General features: G+C 41.1%; 1 protein-coding gene across 1 annotated transcript in view; it reads left to right on the forward strand.

Moving 5' to 3' along the window:
- The window catches only part of LOC140458089 (sodium- and chloride-dependent GABA transporter 2-like), an 82,102-nt gene extending 56,965 nt beyond the window's left edge, over positions 1–25,137 (forward strand). The window contains exons 9-14 of the mRNA XM_072552153.1: positions 71–183; positions 1,097–1,234; positions 3,978–4,080; positions 5,566–5,666; positions 9,730–9,900; positions 24,380–25,137. Of these exons, the coding sequence (XP_072408254.1) occupies positions 71–183; positions 1,097–1,234; positions 3,978–4,080; positions 5,566–5,666; positions 9,730–9,900; positions 24,380–24,529 (776 nt within the window). The 3' untranslated portion in view covers positions 24,530–25,137. The remainder of the gene's footprint in view (positions 1–70; positions 184–1,096; positions 1,235–3,977; positions 4,081–5,565; positions 5,667–9,729; positions 9,901–24,379) is intronic.
- The last annotated feature ends 638 nt before the right edge of the window (positions 25,138–25,775 follow it).

The following is a 25,775-nucleotide window of genomic DNA, read 5'->3' on the forward strand; positions in this document are numbered from 1 at the left end:
AAGTTTACATTTTTTCTTCTTGTTAAATTTTGTTTTTTTTTTCTAACCCCTCTGCCTCTATCTCTTGTAGGTCCTGGTCTAGCTTTCATTGTCTATCCAAAGGCAATTACATTGATAGCTTTCCCTCAGCTTTGGGCCTGTTTGTTCTTTATCATGCTTATCCTCCTGGGTCTGGACAGTCAGGTACTGCTTAAAAAGATGTAAGAACTAAACTCTGCTTTGTCTTTTCCTAAACAGGGAAGGCATTAGACTGAGTTAATGAATGCAAGTTTCTTAATGACAGTTCACTTTATTACTTTTCAAAATAACTCTCAATGTTTATTATTTGAACTGATTTTAAAAAAAGCTTTAAAAGGTTACTTAAAATCTTTAAAAGGTATTAACAGTTAATTATGTTAAATTGTATAATGTTTGATGACACTGACCTTTGTACATGTTTCTGGCATAGCTGATCCTGTCACAGTCCAAGTACTGGGATAGATTGGTGCAGGGAGCAGGTAAAGATCAGAGGTGTAAGATTGAGTCAAAGGGCCAAAAGTGAGGGAGATTAGAGGTTGGGCTCAGAGGATGGTGCAGCAGTGAGGAAGATTGAGTTTGAGGTTGACAATTGGGTACGTCAGCATTTGAAAACTCTGGATTTACTCTGTCCACGGAGCAAAGGTCAATGTGATTTATGGTTTTGCTAGAGTAAATGGGAGGGTTGATGACCAAAGGACTCAGGTTTATGGTAATTGGCAGAAGAACAAGAAGATGATGAGAATTTCTTTGACAATGTGTTGTGTGACCAACTGAAATGCATTATTTGAAACTGTAGTGTAACTAAATTCAGCGAAGCATTTTAACATTAAATTAGTTATTAAAACTGAAAAGAATCATCTGCAGGATTATAGGAACAGAGTAGTATAGTGAAGAGATTTGAACAGCAAGCTAAAATAGGTGCAATAGATTAGTGTTCTTTTATGCTGTAAGACTCCCTGAATCAAAAGGATATCCAAAAACTAATTCTAAAATCTTACCTTTAGAGAACTGAAATTTATGTGATGCTTGAAATTTTGTTTTGTTCAGTTTTCTGCTTGGTAATTAGTTCTTGTTTTAGTTTGTAGGTATAGAAAGCCTGGCAACAGCAATATTGGATATGTTTCCTGAGATTTCCCAAAGAAAATATTCCAGGATGATAGTTATCATGGGCATCTCAATCTTTTCATTTGCTATTGGTCTATTAATGCTGACAGAGGTGAGAAGTTTTTTTTTCTAATGTCTCGAATAAACAGATTGAAATTGTGTGTGAGCTCAATCTGTCTGTTCGGGTAAGCTGTAGCAGCCTGAAGGTTCCAAGCTAAACTGACATCATGATTGTCCTTTCTCTACCACAATTTGTAAATACAGCAGTATATTGGTCAAATTTCTAGTAAGGAAATTTAGTTGGATTTCTACAGGTCTTCTTTCATGAATCTGGAACTTTGGCTGTTCCTCTCACTTGGATAGAGATTATGACTGCACCCCCCCCTCCATGTTGGGGACCCTGACCAGTCAGCCCCACCCCACCTCGATGTCAGGGACCCTAACCGGTCACTCCGCTCACCTCCATGTGGGGGACCCTGACCAGTCACCCCACCCCACCCCACCTCCTCCCCATGTCGGGGACACTGACTGGTCACCCCCAAACTGCCTCCACGTTGGGACCCTGACCGGTCACTCCACTCACCTCCATGTCGGGAACCATGACTGGTCACTCCACTCACCTCCATGTCGGGGACCCTGACCGGTCACTCTGCTCACCTCCATGTTGGGGACCCTGACCGGTCACTCCACTCACCTCCATGTCGGGGACCCTGACCGGTCACTCCACTCACCTCCATGTCGGGGACCCTGACCGGTCACTCTGCTCACCTCCATGTTGGGGACCCTGACCGGTCACTCCACTCACCTCCATGTCGGGGACCCTGACCGGTCACTCTGCTCACCTCCATGTGGGGGACCCTGACCAGTCACCCCACCCCACCTCCTCCCCATGTCAGGAACACTGACTGGTCACCCCCAAACCGTCTCCATGTTGGGGACCCTATCCAGTCACCCCCACCTCCCTCCAATGTCGTGGATCCTGACTGATCCCTCCCACCCACCTCCTCCCCATGTCAGGGACCCTGACTGGTCACCCCCACCCTGCCTCCATGTTGGGCACCCTATTCAGTTACCCCCACCTCCCTCCAATGTCGGGTACCCTGACTGGTCACCCCTGCCCCGCCTCCATGTCAGGGACCCTGACTGGTCACCCCTGCCCCGCCTCCATGTCGGGTACCCTGACTGGTCACCCCCACCCCGCCTCCATGTCGGGTACCCTGACTGGTCATCCCCCGCCCTGCCTCCATGTCGGGGAATCTATCCAGTCACCCCCACCCCACCTCCATGTCAGGTAGCCTGACTGGTCACCCCCACCCCGCCTCCATGTCAGGTAGCCTGACTGGTCACCCCCAACCTGCCTCCATGTCGGGTACTCTGACTGGTCACCCCCACTCCGCCTCCCTGTCAGGGACCTTGACCGGTCACTCCCACCCTGCCTCCTCCCCATGTCAGGGATCCTGACCAGTCATGCCAACCCCACCTCCTCCTCACATCGGGACCCTGACCAGTCACCCTCACCCTGCCTCCTCCCCATATCGGGGACCCTGACAAGTCACCCCACCCCCGTCCACATCACAAACCCTGACCTAACCCCCCACTCCCCACTCCACCTCCAAGTGCAGGATGAAGGTCTGTTTTTCTGTTCTTAAATGTTTCCTGATTTGGAAGACTACAATGAAGTTTTAATTTTTGAGTTTGTTGAAAAGTACAAAATGTCTAAGAATAAAAATTCCAAATGTTACTCCCCTAGCAGCAAGAAGGTTTGTCAGCATTTTAATTTGCATTATATTTTTTCAGAAGGAATAACTGATTTGAATTCAATTGTTTATTCTTGTCTTCCAAAGTTTGGTAGAAGATTTGTAGCTCGGGTGCTCGTTGTTGTGGTTCTGTTCGCCGAGCTGGGAATTTGTCTTGCAGACGTTTCGTCCCCTGTCTAGGTGACATCCTTAGTGCTTGGGAGCCTCCTGTGAACCGCTTCTATGCTGTTTCCTCCGGCATTTATAGTGGCCTGTCTCTGCCACTTCCGGTTGTCAGTTCGAGCTGTCCGCTGTAGTGGCCGGTATATTGGGTCCAGGTCGATGTGTTTGTTGATAGAGTCTGTGGATGAGTGCCATGCCTCTAGGAATTCCCTGGCTGTTCTCTGTTTGGCTTGCCCTATAATGGTAGTGTTGTCCCAGTTGAATTCATGTTGCTTGTCGTCTGTGTGTGTGGCTACTAAGGATAGCTGGTCGTGTTGTTTCGTGGCTAGCTGGTGTTCGTGTATACAGATCGTTAACTGTCTTCCTGTTTGTCCGATGTAGTGTTTTCTGCAGTCCTTGCATGGGATTTTGCATGCAAAACTAATGTAGTGTACAAAATCCCATGCAAGGACTGCAGAAAACACTACATCGGACAAACAGGAAGACAGTTAACGATCCGTATACACAAACACCAACTAGCCACGAAACGATACGACCAGCTATCCTTAGTAGCCACACACACAGACGACAAGCAACATGAATTCAACTGGGACAACACTACCATTATAGGGCAAGCCAAACAGAGAACAGCCAGGGAATTCCTAGAGGCATGGCACTCATCCACAGACTCTATCAACAAACACATCGACCTGGACCCAATATACCGGCCACTACAGTGGACAGCTCGAACTGACAACCGGAAGTGGCAGAGACAGGCCACTATAAATGCCGGGGGAAACATCACAGAAGCACTTCTCAGGAGGCTCCCAAGCACTGAGGATGTCACCTAGACAGGGGACGAAACGTTTGCGAGACAAATTCTTGTCTTCCAATTGAAGTGTGGTAGTCTTCGTGAGATAGAACCTGTGACTTTTATTTCTGATTTTCTTTCTTCAGGGTGGGATATATGTTTTTCAACTTTTCGATGCCTACGCAGTCAGTGGAACATCTATTCTGCTCCTGTCATTGTTTGAAACAACCTGTGTCAGTTGGGTATATGGTATGTATATGACTTTAGATACATGACAGAACATTACAGGCTGGTATCAAAATATCCTTATTGATTGTGACAGAGGGAGGAGATACTTTGACCCTGATTTTAATTCTAAGTGGGCTTTGGGTGGGTGCTTTATTTATTGAGAATAGCATGTGTCATAAGCACATTTGCTTCCTCAACCAACCATATTCATAGAATTCCAACAATGGAATCTGCTTATTTTGCCCATCAAGTTCACACTGAACCTCTGAAGAGCATCCCACGTAGACCCACCCACTCCCATTCCTTTAACCCTGCAAATCCCCAGACACTATGGGCAATTTAGCATGGCCAATCCATCTTACCTGCATATTTTTGGACTGTGGGAGGAAACCAAAGCATCCAGAGGAAACCCACACAGAAATGGGGAGAATGTACAAACTTCTCACAGACAGTGGTTTCAGAAGACCCTAGTAGAAACACAGATAATTTGAGTCCTCGGAATATTCAGACTCTTCAAGTTATTGTTGATGCAAAGATTTCTATATATTAGCCCACTTAACATATACCACAGAGACTCATGTGCTGAATGAGACAGATATCTGGAAGTTTACTAATAACGAATTATATCTCAGACTTGCACAAGTCTGGGCTTCATGCTTGCTTATATTAATATTACATTAGACATTTAGTTGACTGACTAACTGTCTGACCTCTTGTCAGTCCAATTGTGGCTATCAGACTGGATGACCAATAAACTTACAGTATATAAAGTAGATGAGAACATTTATATGATGCTGCCATTTATCTTTCTTAAATGTGTAGTGCCTCTCTGTGATCTTCAATAATACCAAAATTGTAGTGTGTATGTTGTTAAATTGCAGGGACTAGAGAATACATGGAAAGGAACTAGTTACTCTTTGCTGCAATAAATAACATGTAGACAAATTGGAGCTGCTTCATGGATTGCTGATTGTTCCCAAAGAGAGTTAATCCCCCAGTACAATTTTTATTTGGTTTTAAGGCTTTCAATATTGTTCATTATGGAATTCTTACGGTAAAGCTGGAAACTGTGATTGTAAAGTGCCAAACTTTATATTTTGTTCAGCGTACAGCTTCCAGTTTTCAAAGCTTCTGAGCTAACAGACAAATATCCATTGCTTTATACAACTGGAATTAATACCCATCCGTGAATTTTCCACTATCAACATGCTAGGGTTATCATTGACTAGGAACTGAACTGGACTAGTCAGGAATGTGATGGAATACTCCCCACTTGCCTGGATAACTGCAGCTCCAACAACACCCAAGAAGCCTGAGACCATCCAGGACAAAACCGCCTGCTTGACTGGCACAATATCCACAAACATTCTCATAAACAGTCTCTCCATGACTTACGTTCAATAGCAGCAGTGTATGACATCGACAAGATGCACTGGAGATTTCATATTAGAATATGAAATATCATGTTACAATCAAACTAACTATACACTGTATTTTACTGTTCAGGTGTCAACCGTATCTATGACAACATTGAGGCAATGATTGGATACAGGCCCTGGTCATACATGAAGTGGTGTTGGCTCATCTTTACTCCTGGCATATGTCTTGTAAGCTTCTCATTTCTTCCAATTTCAGTCCAAATAGTAAGGTTTCAATTATGTTACAAACCCAGCTTTTCTTTTCACAATGTAATGCATCTAAAACTGTTCAAGTAGGTACAAAGGTTTGCAGAATTGCAAATACAAATGGCCATCCATGTCAAAGTGACTTTCTGCAATTGTTTGTACTAGCCATTCACTTCAATTCCAAAGGAATTGTATTGTTTTCTCAATACTAATTCCATTCCTCTTCCTGTCTGAGGTTGAAACAGGTTGTTTGTGGTCTTGGCATCATTTTGACTCTGAAATGAACTTCCATCCCAGCAGCCCATTGTTAAGGTTGCCTATTTCTTTGTTTGTTACATTGACCAACTTTGTCTCTATCTCAGCCTACGTTTTCCTGGGGCAGTCATCCATACCTTTTTTCCCATTGTACTTCTGATATCATGTAGGGAGCAAGTCACAGATCCTACAGGGCATCTCCAGTACCCTATAAAAGGATCAAAAAGTTATAAAGGACAATTTGGTGTTCATCATAAGGGACTGCTTTTGCTGATGCATAGGTGGTAGGGAGAGTGAATAAGCACTCAACAAACCAGGCTCTGAACAGGATTAGGTCTTCTCCAGCATATTGGGGCAGTACAGCCAGGGAAAGGTTGCTCTAGGCAATTGAACAGAGTATGCCTAGAAGGAAGGTTCCAGCTATTAATGGGTATAACTGTCAGATTCTGGAGCCAATAATGCTGAAGAACAATTAGGAATTATTAATTAATTCAAATTCAACCATCTTCCGTGAAGGGATATGAACTATGGTATTAGAGTATTAATCTGGATCTCTCGATTACTAGTCCAGTAATGTATTCACTATACTGCTACCTATTTGCGACCGCTAATTTCTCCAGTCTGTAAATGTTTTCCAAAAGTCTTGCTGCTGTCCCCCTCACTGTTTATTACAATTTAAAGTTTTATCATCAACAAACCCTGCAAAATTTGGATTTCATCAAAACAAGCCATCAGGAGATGCATTAATGGCAGATTCATCAGCCACACTCACAAGATAGTGCAGAATGTCACCTAAGCACAACACAACACCATCCATGCTCTCAAGACCAATTGCAACATTGTCATCAAGCCAGAAGACAAAGGAGGAGCCATCGTCATACAGAATAGAGTGGACTACTGCAAAGAAGTGTAGCGACAACTGAGCAGCCTGGAGAACGACAGACAAAAACCTGCTGATCCAAACAAAGAACACACCTGTCAACTCAACAGACTGATCAAGACTTTTGATCCAGTCCTTCTGAGTACCCTAAGGACTCTCATCCTGTGTGCTTCTTGCATAGGTGACTTCTGCTGCCTTCCGAAGATACACAAAGCCAATACACCTGGACACCCCATCATATCAGGCAATGGAACCCTCTGTGAGAATCTGTCTGACTATGTCAAAGACATTTTGATACCCATTGTGCAAGGAGCCCCCAGATTCTATCATGGCACTACAGATTTCATACAGAAACTCAGCACCCATGGACTAGTCAAACCAGGAACATTTCTTGTCACAATGGATGTTTTGGCTCTGTACACCAGCATACCCCACAATGATGGCATTGCTACAATAGCCTCAGTACTCAATACTAATAACTGCAAATAAAGGCACCATCCTACAACTCATCTGCTTCACCCGCAACCATAACCTCTTCACCTTCGACAATCAGTTCTTCATCCAGACACATGGAACAGCTATGGAGATACTATTTGCCAACATTTTCATGCACACGTTCAAATAAGACACCTTTGCTCACTTTGGATCTTCAACCAATGTTATACACCAGATATATTGACAACATTTTCTCCCTTTGGAACTCATGGTGAGGAATCACTGAAACAATTACGCAATGATATCAACAGGTTTCATCACAGCATGGGTTACTCTTCAAAATCATTTTTCAACGTATGTACCTCCGTCAAGGACAGACATCTCAGTACCTCACTCTACCACAAGCTTATAGATACCCTCACGATGCTGCACTTCTCTAGCATCCACATTAAACATGTTGAAGAAGCCATCCCCTATGGACAAGCACTGTTCAGATGAGGAGGAACGTGATGGACATCTAAAGATGCCGAAAGACACCCCCTTAAGAATGGGATACGATGCTCAACTCATCGATTGCCAGTTCTGACATACCACAGCAAGATACCACAACGACCTCCTTAGAAGATAGAGACAGGATACAACCAGTCAAGTACCCTTTATCGTACAGTATTTCCCCAGAGCAGAGAAATGGAACCATGTTCTTTGCAGCCTTCAACATGGCATCAATGATGATGAATGTCTAACCAAGATTATCTCTACACCCCCACTTCTTGCCTTCAAACAACCACCAAATCTTGAACAGACCATCATTCACAGCAATCTATCCAGCCTTCAGGACAACATCAAGCACAACACCACACAAATCTCTGCAAGACATGCCAGATCACAAACATGGATGCTACCATCACAATTGAGAACACCGCCCACCACGTATGTGACAGATACTTATATGATTCTGCCAATGTTGCATACCTCATATGCTGCAGGCAAGGATGCCCCGAGGTATGGTATATTGGCGAGACCATGCAGATGCTACAACAATGGATGAACAGACACCGCATAACAATTGCCAGACAGAGATGTTCTCTCCCAGTCAGGGAACACTTCAGCAGTCAAGGACGTTCAGCCTCCTATCTTTGAGTAAGCTTCTTCCAAGGTGGCCTTCGAGATATGCAGAATCACCAAACAGAATGTAATAGCCAAGATGTGAAGATGACCTCAAGCGTGATCTTGGGTTCATGTCACGTTACACGTGACCCTTATCATACTGTTTTGTATCTGTAAAATCTTCCTTCCTGTCCTATTTTGACACCATCACCTTCATAACTTGTTCTACCTTAATTAGTTTGTAAAGTTTTTGATTACTTGTTACTTTGGTTAGACTCTTGGCATGAGAGTCTTTATACCCATATTATTCCAGTCATTTGATTTGTCTCCAGCTCCTGGTTTTATTTTCTTGTAATTATCTCGCTGCCTCAATTAGTCAGATTACAGGTCATCCCTTCACTTGCAATTTAACAATTGGCACTTTACTCACACTATCTGACGCTCTGCAGAGATCTATGCTTCGGTCTATCAACAGTCCGCTCAAACCATTTGTATGATCTTTTGATCTCTCAGCTTATAAATTCTGTGTCTGTTTGCCTCTCCTCACTTCACCTGCCGAAGGGGCAGTGCTCAGAAAGCTTGTGATTTCAACTAAACCTATTGGACTGTAACCTGGTATCATGTGACTTTTGACTTTGTCTACGCCAGTCCAACACCGGCACCTCCACATCCTGAGGGACACCACTGTGTACTTTCCTCCAGCCTGATAAGCAGCTGTTCACCACTACCTTCTTGCCCCTTACCTGATTTTGCATCTGTGCTGCCTCAACCTCTTCAATCTCATGAGATTGCTAACAAAGTTTTTTATGTGGTATGCCATCAAAAGCCTTTGGCAAGTTCAGATGCACTCCATCATCTGCGCTACCCTCATCCACCGTCAAGGTTACTTCATCAAAGAACTCAGTCAAATTGTTTTGAGAGGAAATTCAGGCAAGTTCCAGAGGATGGCTGATTGATCCCATTAAATTCCAGTTGAAGTGGATATGTTGCCCCCATAATGCTCATTTTCTCTTGTTTTTTTTGTTTGAAATATATAATTTATTTTCTTTCATTTTTCTTTCTTTCTGTATCACATGATATGGCTTGAGAGCAAGCTTCCAAAGCTTCATCAATGATATCAAATAACCGACTGGCAAGGTGTATATTGAAGTTACCTCTGGAAGTCATTTGGTCTCATTTTTGTAAACTCCTGAAGTAGACAAGTTGCTGACCTCTGATTCTGTCCTGGCCAGGATCGGTAACATTGCCATACCTCACATTGAACTCTAAATCCTCTCTCTTCCTTCATAATTCCAATGTGCTTTCTCTTCAATTTGCCCTTCTGTAATGCATCGCAGCTGGTAACTTCTTCATGTCCTTTTCTTTCAGGGTACTTGCTTTTTCTCACTGATTAAATACAGCCCTCTCAAATACAACAAAACATATGAATATCCAATATGGGGCTATGCTTTGGGATGGTTTCTTGCATTCTCCTCTGTGTCATGTGTTCCTTTTTGGATGCTTTATAAGATCTGCACGACTGAAGGCACCCTTAAAGAGGTAATGCATTATTTTGTTTACAGACTTTGAATTGTAACAATTGCTGACTGTGCTAAAACTAGGATTATGTCTGAGTGTATAAAGTTACAAATCACACAACATCAGGTTATAGTCCAACATGCTAGTGCTTCCAATTAAACCTGTTGGACTATAACCTGGTGTTGTGTGATTTGTAACTTTGTACACCCCAGTCCAACAACCAGCATCTCTAAATCATGACTACTATGTCTGAATGGTATGTTATAAAATCCTATACGTGTCACAATCAGCATGGGTTCAGAAAGTCCTCAGACTAGGATGATAACTTTAGAATTGACATATTCACTGATACTGTCCAGTAATGATAGTATTTCATGAAGTCGATAATATTACCATTAATTTTCCAGTGTTTTCATGGGATACTCCTTCTCATTGAGCTAGCGAATATAGCTGATACCTAATATTGAAGCGAGGATGCTCAAAACTCCTTTATTCCCCTGTCCACATCTAGACTCTGGCCACATTCTCTTTTGAAAAGAAATGATTAATTAATTAATTTTGGGATCTGGACTATCAAACAATGCATATTAAGTTCAGAAAATATCAGGGAACAGGAACACCTAGTAAAAGGAATCCCTGCACACTATCTTTATGGGCAAAGTTCACACTGTGGACAAAAATCAAATTATTTGTGCCCAACTTCATAATGCGATTTGTAAATAAGATGCACATGTCCAGAGTGTGCCCTTGTTGTTGGTTCTACATTGAACATAAAATAACTGATGGCCTTATGTAAAGAGCGGTTGGGATGATACGTCCATTTTTATGTCCAAACCCCTCCAGTGGCAGAGGAACTTAATAGTTTACATTCAAGTGCTTTTCAGTTTTACAGAAGCTTCCCTGCTGCTGTCATGCATCTGCAGAATAGTTACTAAAAGATTTGCAACCACAGGACTGAGGGATGACAATTTATTGCCATCATGAAATACTGCAATAGGAGTTTTTAAACCCTTAAGCTTAAAATTGAATCTCTGAGCTATATCAGGCAATTTCCTTTCACATAAATTGTTATAGTAACAATGGAAAATATGTCCTTTACTTTTGTGTAAGTATTTCGAATAACATTTTTATTGTTGAGATGAGGCATGTTGTCAAAGCTTTCCTTGCTCGCATGGGGACAAATACAAAAGTTACAAATTTAAATCCATGATTTAAAATATGAGAGTTAAGGGTGCTGCTGGTTGATAGTGTCGTCTTTGATTGACCAAGTTATTATCATGCAGAAGGTAACAGTGAATTGTGAGTTCCCCATATTTCCAAGTAATTCAAGAAAGGTGTTAGACTTGAGCATGTCTTTTGTTTTTTATGCAGGGAACAGATCCCTCCACATGACATGTGTTATTTTTAGCAAGTATGAATAAGTCTTTTTGAAAAAATTCTTTTGTAAACCCCTACACTAGTGCCAAAGAGCGGTAGTACTTATTTATCCCCAGCACCCATGTCATGTGTGTGCAGGTGTGGGACACAGTGAAGAAACAACGAATGCAGAAAACTTTATTCATATTCCATCACCAGAAAGAAAGGAGACATCCGAGTGAGCAGTGACAAATAGTGCCCTTCTCATCAAAGAGCAATGCCTAGGTCATCAAAAAAATGAAGCGCGGGGAGGAGGTTGGAATTAAATCAATTCAGAATTGGAGGGTGAAATAAAACATTCCACATACTGCAGTGCCCACAATTCCTTGAAAACCTTGAGGGTGTTGGCAGACACCACATGCTCCTTCTCCAGGGACACCCGGGCTCGCACAGAACTATGGAAGGGGGCAGGCAATCGGCCATAATGACCCCTTTCATGGCCCGCTTCCTGGACCTGTTTATGGCCAGCCTGGCCAGGCCCAGGAGCAGACCCACAAGGAGGTCCTCTAACCTACCCTCCCACCTCCGCACCAGATGGCCAAAGATCAGAAGCTTGGGAATGAAGTGCAACCAAAAACATAAAAAAAAGGTTCTTGAGGAAAGCAAAAAGGGAGTGCAGATGCCCACACCCCACATGTACATGGTCCATAGACTCCACAGCACCACAAAGCAATCATTTTTTAAATTCATTAATGGAATGTAAGATCATTACCTAGGTGAACATTTATTGGACATCCTCAATTGCCTGGAGGGCAGTTAAGATCCAAGCACATTTTAGCGGGTCTGGAGTCACATGTAGACCAAACCAGAATGGTAGTTTTCATTCTCTATAGGAAATTAGTGAACCAGATAGGGTTTTAATGAAAATAGAGATTACGTGATCACCATTAGATTTTGTTTAATTCAAATTTCACCATCTCCATTGATTAGGCTTGAACCCAATTGGGATTCTGGATTGCGAGTCCAATGACTTTACCAGTGTACTACCTCCTATTTCTTTGAGCCCATTATAAACATGACTGATTACCTTAACTAGATTGTTAGTGTAGCTGTCAGTGGACTCAAAACGGTGCAGCAAGTGCTGCCCAACAGCAGAATTACATGAAAAAGCAAATGTTCAGTTTTGGGGTTTGCAAGGATGGTCTGGTTGAGTGCAACGTTTTCTGTATATTACAAGCAGCCAGAGGAACACATTTGCTTTGATCAGTCAGTCATTGAGATTTATATTCTAAGTCCCCAGCATTGCTCTCGCACATGAATTCATACTGCACACTGTATAACCATTTGATATGAAAGAAAACTCTTTTTGGGCTGATTGAAGTGACATATTAGTGAAAAATACTGCTCATGCAACCATTGAATGGTATCAACATGGAATGTTAGCTTAACTTCTGTTTTCCAATTTTTTTTCATACTTTGCTATATCCTGGGGATTTATAGTAGATTAGATTACTTAAATGCAGAAACAGGCCCTTCAGCCCAACAAATCCACATCGACCCTCCGAAGAGCAACCCACCCAGACCCATTCCCTTACATTTATCCCTTTACCTAACACTACGGGCAATTTAACATGGCCAATTCACCTAACCTGCACATTTTCTTTGGACCGTGGGAGGAAACCGGAGCACCCAGAGGAAACCCACACAGACACAGGGAGAATGTGCAAACTCCACACAGACAGTTGCCTGAGGCGGGAATTGAACCCTGGGTCTCTGGCGCTGTGAGGTAGCAATGCTAACCACTGTGCCACTGTGCTGCCCACTTTGAGACATTTGGTCAGGTGCAAGCTTGACTATATCAAAGTTATTCTTCAGTATAAAGATTATCCTGATTAGATCATTCTTGGCTATGTATTGCATTATAATCCCAGTTGATGCTTTAACTGAATAAGTCAGACTCAGACCTATTTTCCCTGCTTGGAAAATAGTTTTCATGACTGTCATGAGCTATGTCTTCCTCAGTGGTGTATTCTTTTGGAAACAAGTTCCCTTTGTACCACTGCCACAGTTTTCATTCCTACTTCCTTCCCTTCTTTTTGGAAGACTCCTTAGACAACGCTACTACTACAATGAGTATCCCATTTTGGGGATTTGACCTTTTAGGTTTCATGCATTTCTCCTAATGAATTCAAGGCAAGCAGCTTTAACAATGTGTCTCTCTTTACATCAATAACGTTTAAAGTATTACAGTGATTTTGCTTTACTAATAGTTGGGCTTATTCAGTTTTACTCTGATAAATAGTTATTTCTTTCAGAGTACATGAGTACCCTGCAGCTGGTTGTTTAAAAAGAATTAACTTGCATTTATGCAGCACATTTTATGATCTCCGGACATCCTAGGAAAGTGTAATCACTGTTATGATGCAGGGAATCGATTTGTACAAAGCATGGTCATACCAACAATACTGAGATGAATTAGTGTTTTTTTTAAATCATGGATGAGGAATGAAGGTTAGTCAAAATACTAGAAGAGGCCCACTGATCTTCTTTCAATATTGACTTCTCAACCTCCTTGGTTGGTTACAACAAAACTTTAAGAAGCGCCAGAGACCCAGGGTTCAATTCCCGCCTCAGGCAACTGTCTGTGTGGAGTTTGCACATTCTCCCTGTGTCTGTGTGGGTTTCCTCTGGGTGCTCCGGTTTCCTCCCACGGTCCAAAGAAAATGTGCAGGTTAGGTGAATTGGCCATGTTAAATTGCCCGTAGTGTTAGGTAAAGGGATAAATGTAAGGGAATGGGTCTGGGTGGGTTGCTCTTCGGAGGGTCGATGTGGATTTGTTGGGCTGAAGGGCCTGTTTCTGCATTTAAGTAATCTAATCTACTATAAATCCCCAGGATATAGCAAAGTATGAAAAAAAATTGGATTCTTCAAGTTTAAAAAGCACAAGCTTATTGCCTGTTAAACGTCCAGCTGATACATTACACTGAAGGCCTTTATGTAGTCACTTGGGCACACACCAGAAACAACATGCACATACACACACACACAGGCACGCAAAGAGTTAAAAGTGGATTGTGCTCAGGATAAGGGAAGATGAATAAATATACGTTTAAGTGTCTTCGGAGTATTCCCAAGGCATAAAGTTTTAGTCTCAGAACATGATGGGTTATTTAGTTTCTTGGCCTTTGGCAGCCGTGAATATCAGAGCCATCGTTTAAGTTCTCAGTTTTCTGATGTTTCCTTCCAGTCAGTGTTGTTACCGAGTGTTTTTCTTCTTGAGAGAGAGAAAGCCTTTTCAAGCCAGTATTCAGTTCTACAGTCAAAAATCCATCTCTTCTCATCTGCCAAAAAAAGCTCATGAAATAAAAGTTGGTAGGATATTCCATCAGCTAATATTGGTTTTCTCAGCATGGTGAATGAAGGTGATATTTCATCTCCAACAGTTTCTCATAAAGGTGCAAATCAGGACCCTTGTGCACCTCCCATAGGGATGGCTGATGAGTTCCATTTCCAAGTAGAAAATGTTGATTTCAGCTTAGACTGTCATTAGTTGAATGTAGATTCAGTGTCATGAAACTTGGCTGACTGGTAATCCCTGTGGCCCTTTTTAAAAACTGTTCCTGCTCATGAATGTCATGAGTATTAAATTGGTAGATGGACTTCAAAGTTCAATAGCCCATTTTTTATATCATTGTGACAAAGAATAGATAAAATATAGTACTTTAAACAGTTCAGCAGGATTAACTTGTCTCTGGCCTCACTTCATTCAGCATCAATGAACATTCCAGGTAAATTCTGGAGCAAATCATGGCAGTGCCCCTTTCAGCAAAAACAAAGCTGATACCCATTAAAACCAAGTCAACTTTCTCAAACTTCTCCTGGGTTGTGATTTTTTTTATGGGGGGAGTGTCAAGGCCTTCGTGAGGCTGGAGAAACAATTCATTAAGATGACACAAGTGATGAATAGCTTTAGCTATGAGAAGACACACACATAACTGAGGTTTTTTTGTTTCAGTGATTTGAGTTGAGTAAGCTTTCTTTTGCCACAGCCAACTTCTTAAACTAGGTCAATTATGTCCCTTCAATTTCATGAGCTTCAACTTTAACAACTTTCTTGTGAAAGACTTTATCTGATGCTTGCAGGAAACCCATATAAATGACAGCTACAGACATTCTCTTGGTCACCACTTTATTCAGCACCCAAAAGATTCTTGAGGTTTGTCAGACATTATCGATCATTTACAAATTCTCCCTGATTGGCTAAAAATCTTCAGGATATTCAGTCACTCTATGCTTAATTATGAACCCTTGCATTTTCCTGGAATAGAATATAGAGGACACAAAATGTTGAAAGGAATTTCAGCTGTTTACGATTTAATTAATGACATTTATCTTCACAAATTTGTGGAAAGTAAGTTGCAGATTTAATATTGTACTGCAGTTGTTGATGAACCATCTGTTCAATTTTATTAGCAGTGACTTCATATTTTGCTGCATGATGTTAATTAACATATTTTTTGAATACACTTTTTCCCCTAGAATCACAGAAAGCTAAGAGAGTTGATAGTTTCTTCCTGAGAAAAATAAAAACATTATTTTCCCAGTATAGATTGATATATATTCCAAAATTGACATCTAGACACTTCCAGCTTCTGGGTTGAAACACAATCGTCTAAAATGTCTTTTCAATTACCTGGATAGTGAGTCATCTTCACACCACCTTTTGTCAATGCTGAGTTCACAGAAATCTTCTCCAATACCAGACCAGTCTCCTTCATGATGTCACTTTCCAGCTTTGAACCACTGCTCATTTGACATCACAACTTCAGGCTGAAGTGGTTGAACATTGGTGACCGTTAGTGAGCCTTTCCTTTCCCAACTCCTGGCTATCTCCTTCATCCACATGAACAATGAGTTGGAGAGCTCTCCAAAGCTTCATCTCCATCTTTTAAGCAGACTGGAAAGCCATCTGAGTAACCTGACCTGGGCCAAGCTGGGTGAGTTTCTCTCCACTCAATACCAGGCCACCCCCACCTGTGCCATGTGTTCATTCTACCAGACCTTGAACCTCCCTTATTCTGTCAAGGCTAAAACATGAGTCCAACCACAAAGAAGCATTTATCTTGCTCCAACCGGCTGACAGCCAATTCACCCAAACATGACAAACCTTCCTTCAGGCAATGGTCCTGTACCCAGAGTAGCATATCCATTCGCATGTTCCCTTCCCTCTGTCTTGGCTGCTCCTATACCCAGAACTTCTATTACTTGAGGACAGGCCAGGGGCAGGAGAGAGAGAAGACATGTCATTAGAGGAGGCAGAGAGATGTAGCTTCTTCAATTGGAGGACCTGTTCCTCATCAGTTCAGTCTCTGTCATCTAAAGGGGTCACCCCTCTGAGTGGATTCCTCCATGATTGAATTTTCCAGTGCAGTACTAGGGCTTTTAGGAGCACATTCATCCATGTGTACTTCAGTTCCTGGTTCAGAGGGTTTTACCAGAATCATTTGAAGATTAAGGGAATTTAGATTGGGAGAACAGCTTAGGATCTCAAAGAATTAAGGTGGCAAGTGGAAAACCTTTCTTTAAAAAAAAAACTGGTGCAATTTACGGTCTTGGAAAGTGAGAAGAAAGTGAAATAGTTACTGCTCAAATCAAGTATTGCCATCATAGTAAAAAGGCACCGCCAGGCATGGTGACAGGGAAATCACAGGCCACAATAGAATTTTTTTTTTAAATGACAGCTCCAAGGCTGTCATACATTGAGAATTAAAGTGATGGAGGAGCAATTTAGAAGCTTAAATGGATGAAGCCTAATGGAATACCATTGAGGCCTCAAAAAGGCTGGAGATTGATTAGTTCAACCATGATAAAGGCAGGAATAATTTATTTAGCATAATGGGATTCGTCCAGAAAAAACATGACCAACATGGCAACAAGGGCTTTTATACAGAATAATGAAGAATTCAATTCCCTTTCAGAGAATAGAAATATTTCCTGTAGGCAGTGGGACTCATTCAGTAAAGCCTTTAAGGAAATTGGCAATTGTTTAATAAGGTCACAATTAGTAGAATCCATTTCGAGAAATCTGTGATTCTCGGGGGAAATCTTCAGTGTTAACTCTTTTAGATCCTTGTACCACACCCTCAATGTTGTTTGTCCCTGTGACGAGCTACCCCAGTTTTTCCAATCTGACAGTATTGCTAAATCCCCTTACTCTTTGAATGATTTCATTTTACCTTCAAACGATAGGAATTCTCCACTTTAACTGGAAAAGTGCAGGAAAGGCTTCCAGTACAGTAGTGCAGTAACAGCATTGCTATATGGAAGAATATCTTTTAAACAAGCGAAACAAATAATCATGTTCAAACAACATGGAAACAGAAGTTATTTTGCCAGGAAGATTTAATTTCCGAGTTGGGCCAAATAGAATTGGACATTTGGCGAATGCAATTTTTATGACACAGAATTGCTCCCATACTCTGTACTAATTCATAAGCTGGACAAGGAAGTATGCTTTTGTGCACATTTTGGAGTGTAGCTGACGGCATTGGAGGTCATGAAAGTATAAAAGAAGCAATTTATAGTTTTGACCAACAATTGCTTAGACTGCAGAATGAATAAAATTCATGAAAGCGCAATATTTGATAGAGTTCAGCATCCAAGCAAATCCGTAAAGAATTAGGTTAGTGACTCTACAGATTGGTGGAAAACTGTGACTCTGATGACTAAAGTCAAAATTCATAAGAGACAGAATTGTTGATGGAATTGCTGATGAATCTTTGGCAGATTTATTACAGTCAATGGAAAATTTGACTCTGGAGAATCCATGGTGAGAGAAGCAAAAAGTTGAGAATCGACAGAGCTCAAGCCTAAGAGACAAAGATCAATCTTATCACTAGGGATCAGTAGAATCCATTCAGTTCTTAAGATACAAACCCCTGAAGGAGACACATGATAAGCCAATAAATTGAACTAGGGCATGTACTAGATACTAGCAGTTTTTAACAATTCTATGGAACAAGAGAGCTTCACTGGTTGCCTCTTAATCTTCTCTGCTCCAAGGAGAATAAGCACAATTTCTCTAATCTTTCCTTGTATCTAAAATCCCTCATTTCTAATATTATTATAGTAAATCTCTTTTGAACTCTCTCCAAGGCTTTAACATCCTCCCTTTAAATAAGATGCCCAGAACTGAACACAATATTAAATGTGATTTGACACATGATTTTTAGAGGTGTGAAATTACTCCTTTGCTTTTATACTGTTCACCTCTATTTATAAATCCATGGATCCGAAAAGCCTTCTTAACAACTGTTTCAACTTGCCTGGCCACTTTCAGAGAATTGCACACTTGAAGCCATGATCCATCTGCACCAGTACTCCCTCCAAATTTGTACCATTGATCCAATGTCATCTCTCCATGTTGCTTCTACCAAAATGGTTTCCCTCACATTATTCTGCATTGGCCAGGTCTGTGCTCGCATTCACCCAATGAAGTTGCTCAGTGTCATCCCCACAATTTACTATTCTTCTTAACTTAATATCATCTGCAAATATTTTGCTCTCAATAACCATCTCAAAATGGTTTATTTAATCAGAAAACATAATGGTTCAAACACCGATGCTCAAGGGGCATCACTTTCAACTCTTCAGTCTGAGAAATGTCCATCTGTTTTCTATTTTTTTAGCCAACTTCTAATCCATGCTGCCAAGAACCCATCAATCCCAAGTATTTCTAATTTGCTAACCAACTTGTTATGTGGCACTGTATCAAATGCATTCTGAAAATTCAAATATACACCATCCTCAGCACTATCCTTATCCACCAACAGTGTCAACTCAAAAAAGAACTCAATTAAATTTGTCATACATGACCTACCTTAACAAAGCCATGTTTTCTGTCTCTTACTAACTTATTTTTCTCTGTGTATTTTTATCTTCTTATGGATTCCTTTTGTTTTGCCACTATTGATGTTGAGCTGACAGGTTTGTAGTTTCCTGGGTTATCCTTTGTCCCTTCCTTTAATAGATGGTGTCATGTTTGCAATCTTCTAGTCCCCCAGGACTAATTCGGTGTCAGAGAGGCCAAAAAAATTTCTGTTAATGGCTCCACAATTTACTCCCATAGCTCCCTCAGAAATCTAGGATACATATCACCCTGATCTGTTAACTTCTCTACCTGGAGTGCTACTCACCATTTTAACACCTTTATTGATCACTTAACATCCACATTTTCAACTGGGCCATTGTCATCTTCATCAAGTGCCCCTGCTATACCCTTTGCTTCGATAACCAGCTTACTGTGCTTGTTCCTTATTGCCCCCCTCTATCCTTGACTAATCTTTTATTATAAGTATGTTTGAAGAGCATTTTGCTATTTGTTTAAGTGTAGCCTGCCATTCTTTTCTCATACTTCCTTGTAACCTTCCTTATTCTACTCTTAGCCTCTCTCTTGCATTTGAGATACTCTTCTTGACTTCTATTGCTAGTATTAGCCTGGTACATACCATATGTTTCATTTTTCTTTCTTGTTCTCTCATCTATATCCTTAGGGTATCCAAATCCTGGATGGCAATATTTATTTCTCACAATATGTACCTAGCTTGCACACTCTTTATCATCCTTTTAAAAGTCTCTCATTTGTCACCCACAGTCTTAGGCACCAAGTGTGTTCCCAAACAACTTGATCCAGTTCAAGTTTTAGCCCCATAAAATTTGCCCTTTTCTAGTCTGGAATCTTATTCCTTGACTGATTTTATCCTTTTCTAATCTAATATTGAGCCTTACTTTGTTATGGTCACTCCATCATGCTGATATTCTCCACTTGGCCTATCTCATTTTCCAAGAACGGATTGAACACAGCTTCCATCCATGTAGGATTGGAAATGTACTGTGACAACAAAGTCACTACTGCCTTCCTGTTTCTCACTTCCAACCATATACAGGGCAACCTTGATTACCCAAACGACACAGGCGGACAGTATTTTGTTCGGACAATCGAATGTTTGGATAGTCGAGTATTTGGATAATACAGTTTACCCAGCCATCAGGACCTTGAGATCTTGTTCAGATAAATTGAAATTCAGATAATCGATGTTCAGATAATCAACATTGTGCTGTAGTTTCTAATGTGGGAACTGCATCTCGTTCAAGGGTAGTGATAATATCTCTTACTAAGACTGCTACACCCCTTTTCTTTTTAACACACCCTATTTCTACTAAAAACCTTATAAGCTGGAATGTTCTGGCTTGAGCCACATTTCTGTCTATGCTGTTATGTCATAGGCCCCTAGAGCAGTTTCTGCTTTGAGTTCCTGAATTTTGTTCACTATACTCTATATATTTACATGCATACGACTTAACCCTGTCCTTATTTCTTTCCTGCCTTTTGATAGGTGATCATTTCTTTGTTTACTGTCAAAGTACAAACCTTCCCTCACTTATTTTTCTTCATTCCCTGACTTCTCTGTTTTGCCCTCTCTGATGCTTTTAAAACTAGGCCCATTAGTCAACCCACGGCATTATTTAGTCTCTCAGTCAGGAGTTTATTTCCATTTCAGCTCACGTGAAGACCATCTCTTCACAGCAGCTTTCTTCTTTCCCAATGTGATCCCAGTGTCCAAAATATATAACCTCCCCCCCCCTACACGATTTCACAAGGCATGCATTTACCTCCCTGGTATGCCTTTGCCTTACTAGTGAAGCTTGTGGCACAGGTAGTATTTCTGAGATTACTGCCCTAGAGGTACTGAGCTTCTAAGGTACTAATCCTTAATTCCTGAAACTGATCCTGAAAGTCCTTCAAGCTGTCGCTGATTCCTACATGAACCATAAACACTGGTTGTTCATCCTCACTTTTCCCAGAGGTTTATCCAGCCATTATGTTATGTGCCGTTCTCTTGCGCCTGGGAGGCAACAGACCATGCAGGACACACAATCTCAGCTTCAAACTACTTTTTTATTTGTTTAACTTGCTGGAGTTTCTTTTGAAGAGGTAACAGTGAGGCTTGATGTGGATAATTCTGTTGATGTACTTTGCATGAACTTTCAAAAGACATTTGACAATACTGTACAACAGATGTATGAATAAAGTTATAATTCATAAAAAAATGAAATAGTAACAACGAGGAGGCAAAATTGGCTGACTAATTGGAAGCAAAGAGTGGTGATTAATACATATATTTTGGGAAAAAGGGTAAGATTTATAATGGAATTCCAAGGAGTCAGTATTAGGATCCTTGTTTTTCCTGATATGTATATATGTTAATAATCTAGATCTGGATATGCAGGGACAATTTCAGAGTTTGTGTGATGTGAAACGTGGCATCATTATAATCCATGAGGATAGTGTTGTATTCCAGAAGAATAGAGACAGGTTGGTGGAATGTGCAGACAGGTGCCTGCCGAAGTTTGATGTGGAAAAGTGTGAGATGATGCAGGTTGGAAGGAGGAGTATGGACCAACAATATGAAATGGCAGGTACAATGTTTAAGGAGAAGTAGGACATGGATGTATATGTGCATAGATCACTGAGGTGGCAGGACAAAGAGTGTAGTTAATAAAGCATACAATATCCTGTATTTATAGAGGCATAGAGTATAAGTGCAAAGTGTTTATGCTGAACTTATACAAGATTCTTATCAAACCTCAGCTCTCGGCCCCATAGCATAAGAAGGATATGAGAGACTCAGTGAGAGAACAAGATAGCATGCCTTAAATGGCCCGCCTCTTGCCAATGGAGGAAGAGGTGTTAGAGCTTGGAAAATGTAACATACCTGGCAAAATGTATGGAACCCCAACAAAGTGAGCAACCTAGCGGGTGTGCACCAAAATCCTAGTAGTAGGCACAAAATATGGCATTCATGTGTCCACCATTAATCATATAATACTCCAGATGATCTGTAGTCAGATGCATGTATTGGAAAGTACATTCCCTCTTCAGTACACATTTATCTCTCAAAGGTCTCCATGCAGCCTTAGAGCCTTTAGGACAACCTTGGATCTCTGCAAAAGAGATAGAAATTTCAAAGGATTTTGGTAGCACTTTGTGACTATCAAAAAGATCAAAACCCGGTGAAAATTATATAGATGTGCCTGAACTGCTGATGATGGCAAGCAGAGCTTTGGTCAATCACACTGGGAGCAGTGTGTGAGAGGAAAGTGTTGTTCAGTTTTTGGTTAATAATATGTCTCTGGAGTCAACAAGGAGCAAAAGCTGCAACTGCAATGTACACATCTGGCAGTGTTTCTACATGGCTTACATATCCATGCATGAGTGAAGGAGCCCATCCAGGCCTCAGGTGAGTTAAGTCTCTGTCATGTGTATGTGTATATGGCTCCCTTCGTTGAGAGAGTGAGTGACAGCCCATCTGGACACCACATTTATTAAACTATACATTGGATGCCAGAGTTACAAAATTCTCTGTGCCATCTCCTCTTCTGTGTTTTAATGCCTTCCTTTGTCTCACAGATTGATAGAAATATTGAGTGTAGTCACAATGGACCATAACCTTTGAATGACCATGTAGGTCTGTGATAGTTTCTAGTTGTGCAATTCCCTAGTAACCATTCCTGCAATAGTAATTATTTTCAGAATATGATCTGGCTCTCACATATTCAGCTCATTTTGTCCACTTAATGCTGAGGCCTTCAACCCAAACTCCATCTGGCAAATATCTATCTCTATTTACCTTGTGGATGCCCTTTGCAGTGACTACACCATGGCATTTAACCTTGTAAAGTGCAAGAAGTCATTGAGCCTTTTGTAGATCTGGACCCAGATTCACTTGTAGCTGCTGCCATCATCGAAGAGCAGAGCTTCCTGCCTTTCCCAGAGGACCTGAAGGAGAATCTTCAAGGAGGCATTGCTACATTGTAGGGCCATTCATTGTCTGCATAAGGGAATGCTACAGTAGTTGGAAGGTGGTGACAGCAGGTCAAAGGGTTGATTTGGAGGGGTGTTCAAGACTTTCAGGACTTCAGGAGGGAGTCTATTATATTTGGATGGGGCAAGGAGGAGGGAGCACCAACTCTAGGGATCCAAGGAGACCATTCAAAAAGGAAATGGCAGAAGTTTCAGTGAAAACCTGCCTGAAAGATGTCACTAGATATCAGCAAGTTAATGTCGATATGGGTGATGTTGAATGATGGCTCCTGTACCTTTGGGGCTGATGACCTCCTGCCTGTCCTGTCACATGATTAACCAAGCTGCTCATCTTTGCATAGCTAATTCATTGTCCAGTGTGTTCTTTTATGTAGCCACTTGTTTGGGCTCTGAGTGAAGGTCCCATATATTTCTGCTCCTGCCATTAGGACATTCAACAAGGGATGAAGAATGCAAAATCCTTCTGTCCAACCCACTGACATTCATGAGGTTGGAGTGCTTCTCCTGCTCTTTCATTCACTCCCCAAGGGAGATTTAAGTTAGGTACCAAAATGTCTGTCTTGACTTCTTAAAGAATTCAAGTCTGACAGGTTACTTTATGACTTGATCTATGTTTTAGCCGTACTGCTGTTGAGCACTCTGGTTGATTTTAGCAGGGTTGCGCTAAGGCTTAAACATTTCAATCTTTGAGATAAGCTGCAAATAGCTGATTTTTGCTTATAGTTAATGACAGCAGAACACTTGCATCATGATTACAGTTGTGTTTGGTTTATTAGACGTCATCTTATATGAAGCATGCACATCAAAACATATTAACATATATACCTTTAAAAGAAACATCAGTTCCTAAGTCTTGCAGCATGAACCAATTGAAGTTTGAAAAGCTAGCTTGAAGGCAGGAAAGTGGAATGGGGATCATTGGGGTGACTCCAGGCTCAATTAGCAAATGAAGAGTCAGCGCTCTTGGTGCATCATTTTGTATTCTGAGAGCCCTTATTGGGACTCATGGCACAAGAGTCAGATAGTCCTGTATGATTTTTCTGTCTATTACAACCAGCATCTGGAAAATCATAAAGGATACATTGAACATTGTACCAAAATTCCCAACTAAACTGAGTATCATGTGAGGATTGAGGCTAAACTGTTTTGCTTGCCCACTGTGTCAAAATACACGCAACATTTAAATTCACTGCTAAGGCACCTGCCAATGATCCATTCTGATGTTGGTTACAAATACATGAATATATTTTTCTCCTGTAGCGCATTCTTCACCACATTCGTCCGGCTGATGACTTGTTGCAGTTCGAGAAATCGAGGAAAGATCCACTGCTGTGTGGCAACCTGAATTCTGAGCTCAAACTGTCTCCACTCGGTGCTCAGGATGGCCTGCTGGAAAGTGTGCCTGTTTGATGCTGCAGAAAGAGATGCAGCCACTTTTCAGAGCAATTCCAGGCTGAAACAATGTCAATAATTTGATTCGCCTCCTTCAGGGACCCAATTTCAGTCATGACATGGCATCAACTTTCCATCATGTGCATTGTGCAAAGAAATCCACCAAATATTCTACACTCCATTTCCCGAATCAAAACAAATAGATGTCAGTTGTGCATTGCAATCAATTTATCAAATAAACCCACAGAATTTACTCCTTGAAGTAGATATATTTCGCTGGTGCATGGTTGGAATTAATTTGTACAGAATGTCAGTTTTGTAGTGAGAAATCTGTCTATCTATAAAATTCCATGTTCTTAAGAAAATTGCCAAAGCCAGAGGATTTTCTAAGGCAATATTTAATATTATCTCAATGAAAGTATAATCATCTTGTTCAATGTACAGAAAATGTTTGTCATCATTCGTAGAATAGGTTTCGCCCTGGATTGAGGAGACAGTTACATGGTTACATACTTATCATCAACCTGAGCTACAAATCTCAAAAATCACGAAGACAGCTTTGTTGCTAAGGCCGCTGTAGGGAAATTATTAAATAAATGCTACAAATCAAATGTATTCAACTAAAATTTTTCTCTTGTACAATTCTGTAATGCATTTTCAAATGGTGCCCATTTTCATCAAATGTTCATGCGTTTAACTCTTTGACATCTTATAGTTGCTTAAGAGGGACATTTATTTGACAAGATTAATTTTTTTAAAAGTTGAAAATATAAGAAAATACAGAGCACTTACATCAATATGTCCTTAGTTTAGGCAAATAGCTTAGCTTGCATTTTCCTCAACCACTTCATCTTAAATCAAAGAACAATGGAAATGGGGTATGATCACACTGTGAGGTCTTTACCATATCTTCTCATCATATGGAGATGAGTTTCAGTACCTGATCTCCTGTGAAAGTCCCTGGTCACCTCTCTGCCATGTAATACACATAACTGCAGGCCCAGATTCCAGACCTTTTTACCTTCTTACATTTGGTGTTTCTGCTGGCCACAGAGCAATCCATGAGAAAGGAACTGACAGAACCTGGAGTTGTTGTGCAGGAGATGGTTAGTAGAGGGCTACCCGCTCTTTATGATTGCCAAAGAAGCATATCTACTTAATTTCTTGGTTTAGTTTGAGGCCTTCATTGAAACTATTGTTTGGGAGCAATCTGTTTAACCCCTCTAACTCAGTGATCATGATCGTGACTGGATATTACTCCCCA

The sequence above is a fragment of the Chiloscyllium punctatum genome, chromosome 32 (genome assembly GCF_047496795.1).
Source record: "Chiloscyllium punctatum isolate Juve2018m chromosome 32, sChiPun1.3, whole genome shotgun sequence".
NCBI classification, from domain to species: Eukaryota; Metazoa; Chordata; class Chondrichthyes; order Orectolobiformes; family Hemiscylliidae; genus Chiloscyllium; species Chiloscyllium punctatum.